The sequence below is a fragment of the Gobio gobio genome (genome assembly GCF_949357685.1).
Source record: "Gobio gobio genome assembly, chromosome: 21".
Taxonomy (NCBI): Eukaryota; Metazoa; Chordata; class Actinopteri; order Cypriniformes; family Gobionidae; genus Gobio; species Gobio gobio.
Genome location: NC_137117.1, coordinates 40451081 through 40460494, shown reverse-complemented (window position 1 = coordinate 40460494; position 9414 = coordinate 40451081). Strand labels below are relative to the sequence as shown.

Below are 9414 nucleotides of genomic sequence, written 5' to 3'. Positions count from 1 at the left end.
TCAAACACTGATTCATTCAGGAACGAAGCATTTGACTCCATTTTAATTGTAGTTAAAATTTTAAGAAAGTATACAAATAAAAACTAATTCAAAATATTAATAAAACCTCAATAGTTTATTAAAAGAATATGCAGAATAAAGGGGCGTGGCCTGGGTGAGTGAGTTAGTCGTGTGTTGAAACTGGCGGTTATGGTGAAGGGGCGGGACATTTCCCAAACGCCAATCACAACACACTGCTCACGCCGACCAATCAGAGCACAGTGTGCTTCGCAGAAGGAGGGGCTTCACAGAGCCAGGAAGTAAACAGAGTTACTGACAGACTGGGAAGAGAGGAGCCGCAACACTGGAGGATATGAGGAAATAATCAACATTACAGCAGCAGAACCTGCTCTAGGAGAGACAAACACACACACACACACACACACACACTCACACACACTCACGCTGAGACTCTCCAGCTCTTGGCTCAGACCCTGAGGAACTCTTGATCTCAGACGCTCGTGGCAGTTTTACAGACGGCCAGCGGGTGGCAGAGTAAACACAAACTACACTAACACACACACACTGATGATACTGCACTACACACACACACACTGCTGACTGACAGCCGAGGCCACCACACACACACGCAGATCAGCACGCAGATCAGCACGCCTGTCGAGTGTGACAAATGTTAAATGTTTCCCTCGAGTGGGCCTGTGCCCGTGTGGACCGCGTGCCATCTGTGCGTCTGTCTCTATCTCACATCTCACACACACACACACACACACACACACACACACACACACACACACACACACACACACACACACACACACACACACACACACACACACACACACACACACACACACACACACACACACACACACACTCTTACACACAGACACTCTCTTACACACTGTCACACACACTCTCTCACACACACTCTTACACACACACACAAACACACACTCTCTCAAAGACAGTCACACTTTTACACACACACACACACACACACACACACACACACACACACACACACACACACACACACACACACACTCTCTCAAAGACGGTCACACTTTTACACACACACACACACACACACACACACACACACACACACACACACACACACACTCTCAAAGACAGTCACACTTTTACACAAACACACACACACACACACACACACACTCTCAAAGACAGTCACACTTTTACACACACACACACACACACACACACACACACACACACACACACACACACACACACACACACACACACACACACACACACACACACACACACACACACACACACACACACACACACACACTCTCTCACAGACAGTCACACTTTACACACACACACACACACACACACACACACACACACACACACACACACACACACACACTCTCTCTCTCTCACACACTGTCACACACTCACACACACACACTTACACACACTCTCTCACAGACAGTCACACTTTACACACACACACACACACACACACACACACACACACACACACACACACACACACACACACACACACACACACACACACACTCTCTCTCTCTCACACACTGTCACACACACACACACACACACACACACACACACACGATTTACTATGCAATATTTTAAAAGTGTCCTGTGTTATTTCATCAGTGGTGTAAGAGTGTTGTGTTGACGTCCAGATCCTGAGACTGGAGTGTCCCGAACGCCACATCCGGCTCTGTGATGTCACGATGACATCACAGCAGTCTAACGATGACATCACAGCAGTCTAAAGTGTGAGCGCAGCGTCACTACGGCTGACCTTTGACCTGCTGTCCTCAGCCGCCCGTGCGACACACAGAGGCTCTTTATGCTCAGAGTCTCCGGCTCCTAAAGCAGCGGCTCAGATCTGGGCGGACCATCATGGAGAAAAAGCATCATTGTTGGCGCTCACTGTCTTTCTCACACACACACACACACACACACACACACACACACACACACACACACTCGCTCTCTCAGCGAGTTAGGAAACAGCAACTATGTTTCCCCAAATGAACTGCGTGTTTGTGTGAGAGTTGATCAACTCATAAAATGACAGATGATCAAAAACACTACAGATTATACAGCGATCAGGCATAACATTATGACCACCTTCCTAATATTGTGTTTACTTTACGATGTTTATATAGTAATATGTTTTAGACGGTTGTAATAACGCATATTTGATCTCCTGAACTTGAATGAGCTCCTGCAACTGAGGCCCAGGCATTTCAAAATAAGAGTCCCGGTGTATTTCCAGCTTGTTCATCATTAAAAGTCACGCATTATATATTTGTTTTTGGTTACACAATAAACTGTATTTAAATTCATTCCCATTTAATTCATAGTCAGGAGGAAAGACCAGTATTTGACACAGGGTTATAGTTCACTAAAACCATAAAAAAAATCTTCATTACTTGAAATTAAATAAATAAACAACCTTATTTGAAGCTTTAGCTTAACCTGATATCGCCTACTGACTAAAACTAGTTATTAAAGTTATTAAAACTATATAGATGTTTTTAAAAAAGTGAATTGAGCTCTTTCGTGTATTTTTAATGTCAAAAACAAAATTATGTCAATGTCAGTTCCAGTGACAGTCGGTTATGTGACGCTTAAATGCTTAATGTTTAACAATTTAACTAAACTCATTCGATTTTATTACTATTTGATATTTAGTCGACTAAAACTAGACTAAAACTAAAACTGTTTCTGTTTTAGTCAGTAGGCCATATCAGGTTAAGCTTTATTTTTTAATTTCAGTTAGCATTTGTGACAAAAATGACCAAAAAAAAAGAATAATTAAAGAGTGAAAAAATTAATAATAGACTTACAATTATTTAAGCTATTTAAATAGTTATTCTTTTACAATATTTTGAAGCATAGCATGCTTTTTTTAATCAAGTGCATTAACTGTGAAAGCCCTAACTTCTGTATTTTAGTTATTTTTGCCGCCTGCAAAATCTCCATCTTCTAACACATCAACTCTGAGGACGACATGTTCACTTGCTGCTTAATATATCCCACCCACTAACAGAGATCATCAGTGTTATTCACCTGGTCATAATGTTACGCCTGATACACACACAACAGTTAGTTCTGGTTCTCGCATCTGATTGGCTGAGAGGCTTTTCTCTACTAATCTCCATTGTGAGCCGCTGGTCTCCCTCCGCCCTGCCGGATCTACACTGGCTGTGATTGGCTCCTCATATGAGGATAGTTGGCTCTGGAGGGCCAGGGCGTGAACTCTGACCTCTGACCTCAGCTGACAGACGGACACTCACACTCCTTCATCATGCCGATGTCCACGCAGCGCTTCAGACGGCAGGCCTGGCAGTGGCGCCGGTTGTCTTTGGTGATGGTGCAGTTTCCACTGAATGGGCAGGTGAAGCTGGCCTTACGCTTCATACTGCGCCTGAGAGATATGACACATATCACAGATATATGAGAAATATGACAGATAAATGACAGATATGAGATATGACAGATATGAGATATGACAGATATGAGAGATATGAGATATGACAGATATGAGAGATATGAGATATGACGGATATGAGATATGAGACAGATATATGACAGATATGAGATATGAGACAGATATGAGATATGTGACAGATATGAGATATGAGAGATATGACAGATATGAGAGATATGAGATACGACAGATATGAGATATGACAGATATGAGATATATGACAGATATATGACAGATATGAGATATGACAGATATGAGATATGACAGATATGAGAGATATGAGATATGAGAGATATGAGATATGACGGATATGAGATATGAGACAGATATATGACAGATATGAGATATGAGACAGATATGAGATATGTGACAGATATGAGATATGAGAGATATGACAGATATGAGAGATATGAGATACGACAGATATGAGATATGACAGATATGAGATATATGACAGATATATGACAGATATGAGATATGACAGATATGAGATATGACAGATATGAGATATATGACAGATATGAGATATGACAGATATGAGATATGACAGATATGAGATATGAGATATGACAGATATGAGATATGACAGATATGAGATATGAGACAGAAATATGACAGATATGAGATATGAGACAGATATATGACAGATATGAGATTTGACAGATATGAGATATGACAGATATGAGATATGACAGATTTGAGAGATATGAAAGATATGAGATATGACGGATATGAGATATGAGAGATATGAGATATGACAGATATGAGATATGACAGATATGAGATATGAGATATGACAGATATGAGATATGACGGATATGAGATATGAGAGATATGACAGATATGAGATATGACGGATATGAGATATGACAGATATGACAGATATGAGATATGACGGATATGAGATATGAGAGATATGAGATATGACGGATATGAGATATGACGGATATGAGATATGACAGATTTGAGATATGACGGATATGAGATATGAGATATGACAGATATGAGATATGACAGATATGAGATATGACGGATTTGAGATATGACAGATATGAGATATGACAGATATGACCGATATGAGATATGAGAAATATGAGAGATATGAGATATGAGAGATATGAGATATGACAGATATGAGATATGAGAGATATGAGATATGACCGATATGAGATATGAGAAATATGAGAGATATGAGATATGAGAGATATGAGATATGACAGATATGAGATATGACAGATATGAGATATGACGGATATGAGAGATATGAGATACGACAGATATGAGATATGACAGATATGAGATATGACGGATATGAGATATGACGGATATGAGATATGAGATATGACAGATATGAGATATGACAGATATGAGATATGACAGATATGAGATATGACGGATATGAGATATGAGAAATATGAGAGATATGAGATATGACAGATATGAGATATGACAGATATGAGATATGACAGATATGAGATATGACAGATATGAGATATGAGATATGACAGATATGAGATATGACGGATATGAGATATGACAGATATGATATGACAGATATGAGATATGACGGATTTGAGAGATATGAGATATGACAGATATGAGATATGACGGATTTGAGATATGACAGATATGATATGACAGATATGAGATATGACAGATATGAGAGATATGAGATATGACAGATATGAGATATGACGGATTTGAGATATGACAGATATGAGATATGACAGATATGACCGATATGAGAAATATGAGAGATATGAGATATGAGAGATATGAGATATGACAGATATGAGATATGAGAGATATGAGATATGACCGATATGAGATATGAGATATGAGAAATATGAGAGATATGAGATATGAGAGATATGAGATATGACAGATATGAGATATGACAGATATGAGATATGACGGATATGAGAGATATGAGATACGACAGATATGAGATATGACAGATATGAGATATGACGGATATGAGATATGACGGATATGAGATATGAGATATGACAGATATGAGATATGACAGATATGAGATATGACAGATATGAGATATGACGGATATGAGATATGAGAAATATGAGAGATATGAGATATGACAGATATGAGATATGACAGATATGAGATATGACGGATATGAGATATGACGGATATGAGATATGACAGATATGAGATATGACAGATATGATATGACAGATATGAGATATGATGGATTTGAGATATGACGGATATGAGATATGACGGATATGAGATATGACGGATATGAGATATGACAGATATGATATGACAGATATGAGATATGATGGATTTGAGATATGACAGATATGAGATATGACAGATATGACCGATACGAGATATGAGAAATATGAGAGATATGAGATATGACAGATATGAGATATGACAGATATGAGATATGACAGATATGAGAGATATGAGATATGACAGATATGAGATATGACAGATATGAGATATGACAGATATGAGATATGACAGATATGAGATATGACAGATATGAGATATGACAGATATGAGATATGAGAGATATGAGATATGACAGATATGAGATATGACAGATATGAGATATGACAGATATGAGAGATATGAGATATGACAGATATGAGATATGACAGATATGACCGATATGAGATATGAGAAATATGAGAGATATGAGAGATATGAGATATGAGAGATATGAGATATGACAGATATGTATGGAAGGCCGTTTCAGCATAAAAACGTTCCAGCGTTACTCGTCGTAATTATATTATTACTAGTAAGAATTGAATTGTAGAGCTCTCTATTCAGTACTACCTCATTATGATAATTAGGGTTCGCCTCACGCATATTCACAAAATGGCGACTGCACTGCAGGTTGTTCAGTCAAGGCATTTTTAATGATGAATAGAAATGCAGAGGTCTGCAACACAAAGTTGATTTGGCGCTAATTTGATGTAATATTTAATGTTATATTAAATAGGTGTTTTTTTAATGTTGTAGTTTATGTGGCAAATGAGAATTTATACAATTATTGAATACATTTAGATACAAAGGTCTTGTTAATGTTTTTTAGTTTTGTTCAAGGTAATGAAAAAGCACAAGTTTTTTCAACAATGGAAGAATGTGTAAAAGTAAGGTATTTTGGGTAAAATAATATAAGTAATCATATAGTTTCTGTATTTTTAAAATGAACATATTTATTGAACAAAAATGAATTATTTTATGTATCAAAAATTGCACAAACTTTCTTAAAGTGATTGTTTTGAACAAATTTAGACATTATTTAAAACATTATTTTCTGAAATCATACAGTGTAATATGGAAATAATGAAAAGCAAATTTTTCTTGAGGTGTGAACGACTCATTTGAATGAATGATTCAATGAATCAGTCATTAAGACAGACTTGGGCTGCCACCTACTGGTGGTTTTAGACAAGCCTAAAACAAAAAAGCCCCAAAATTAGCAAGAGATCATCTTATCCTTGTCAAGAAAAATCCCCCAAAATATATGTAGCCTATATTTTTTTGTCAATATTGCATTCCCCTAATTTGGGCTTGTATTTGTTTGTTTGGTCATGAGAATAAAATAAAAAAAAACATTTTAGGCTACAAGAAATTTGGAACGATTTAAAGCCAGAATAGGTTTAGCCTATTTAAATATATCTCCTTCCAACCTACAGTAGGCTATTCCACAGTCAACACTTTTTGGGTGTATATAATATTATATATAATATTAAAAAAATTGTAATCATTATTTTTATCTCATACTTATATTCCATATAGTAGTTATTGGGTAATTAAAACAAACATGATGGATAAAAAAAAGAGAGAAATACATTTTAAATCTCATTATGTCGGAGTGACGGCTAGCCTAATACTTAGCCTATATGTAGCTCAATATCTGCAAACATGTTACCGTGCATAGTAAACACCAAAAATAGATTATATTTTGTCTGGTAAACTATATCATTACCAGGAACAGCAGCAAAGAGACACATGTGTTTTCTTTGCGCTTTAATAATTTTTAGAGTATAAAGCTATGAATTAATGTAGTTTAAGTTTCAATTGCAAAATCTAAGTTGTCTAATGGGACTTTTATTTTGAAGTGTAGCACCGCAGGCGGGATTTGCTGAGGGAAATGGGCGTAATCGCAAATCTGTTTTGCATCTAATGAATACAAGTTCTTACTAGTAATAATACAATTGTAGAGCTCTTTAATTTAATTGTTACTAGTAAAAATATAATTACGACGAGTAACGCTGGAACGTTTTTATGCTGAAACGGCATTCCATAATATGACAGATATGACAGATATGAGAAATGACAGATATGACAGATATGAGATTATGAGAGATATGAGATATGACAGATATGAGATATGAGAGATGTGAGATATGACAGATATGAACATCACTGACGGGAGGAAAAGTATCAGTACCGCAAGAGATACGCTCAAACTGCTGACACTCGAGGAAATGCCAATATAATTGAGCTCAAAATAACAACAATTAATAATAATATGTCATAAATATGAACAATTATGTATTTTTCTAATCCACAAATATATAAAATAATATATTAATCAATTAAACTGTTATTATAATTGTTTATATTAATACAATTTTTAAATATATAGGATTTGAAAATAATATTTAAAAAACATAAATGTAAGCATGTATAATATGATAAATATATATATATATATATAAATATTAACATATGATTTTATGATGTATATACACACACATTTGTATTCTCTATGAATTGTTATTAAATTGTTTATAGTAATAAAACATATATAGCATTTTAATATAATACATATGTATTTTAAAAAACAAATATATGTATGTATGCATAATATGATATATATGAAATTGTTGTTAAAATTGTTTAAATACAAATATATATGATTTTAATATAATATTTATGTATGCATGTATAATGAGAAAAAAGGAGAAAATATACATATAATGTTATATATAATATAAATATTACATATAATCTAGGTCAAAATAACAAAATAAATAATATGTAATAAATATGAAAATTATGTATTTTTCTAATCCACAAATATATAAAATAATATATAAATTAATTAAATTGTTTTTATATTAATAATTTTAAATATAAATATATAGGTATATTTTAATACATACATTTAAAGTTTTTCATATATATATCTCTACGCATACAAATACATAACATATATTGTCTAATCCATAAATGTATAAAATAATATATATAAATAAATAAAAATGTTATCATATTAATACACATAAGCACAGTATTAAAGTCATGTTTATATTGTTATTATATATCAGTGTATGATCGGGTTGAGCCAGTAAACTATGGAAATATGAATCTGTGTCTGAACACCCCTGTGTGCCACATCATCATAAGCTCATATGAGTGTTTATGACTGTTATGATCATGGATTTATTACTGTAACAGTAGCTCTGGTGTTTTAGGAGTTACTATGGTTACTGAGGGATAATCCGGATCCTTCGCCTGCGTAAACACACACACACACACACACGTTTGTTTTTGTGAAATGTGAGGACATTCCATAGGCGTAATGGTTTTTATACCGTACAAACCGTATTTTCTATCCCCTTACACTGCCCCTAAACCTACCCATCACACACACACACACACACACACACACACACACACACACACACACACACACACACACACACACACACACACACACACACACAGCCCCTAAATCTACCCATCACACACACACACACACACACACACACACACACACACACACACACACACACACACACACACACACACACACACACACACACACACACACACACACACACACACACACACACACACACACAGCCCCTAAACCTACCCATCACACACACACACACACACTGCCCCTGCCCCTAAAC

At 35.5% G+C, this 9414-nt stretch overlaps 1 protein-coding gene across 2 annotated transcripts in view; it reads right to left on the bottom strand.

Moving 5' to 3' along the window:
- The window catches only part of vdra (vitamin D receptor a), a 72350-nt gene that overhangs the window by 14947 nt on the left and 47989 nt on the right, over positions 1–9414 (bottom strand). For both annotated transcript variants that reach the window (XM_079802253.1, XM_079802254.1), the window contains one exon: positions 3312–3442. In XM_079802253.1, the coding sequence (XP_079658379.1) occupies positions 3312–3442 (131 nt within the window). The remainder of the gene's footprint in view (positions 1–3311; positions 3443–9414) is intronic.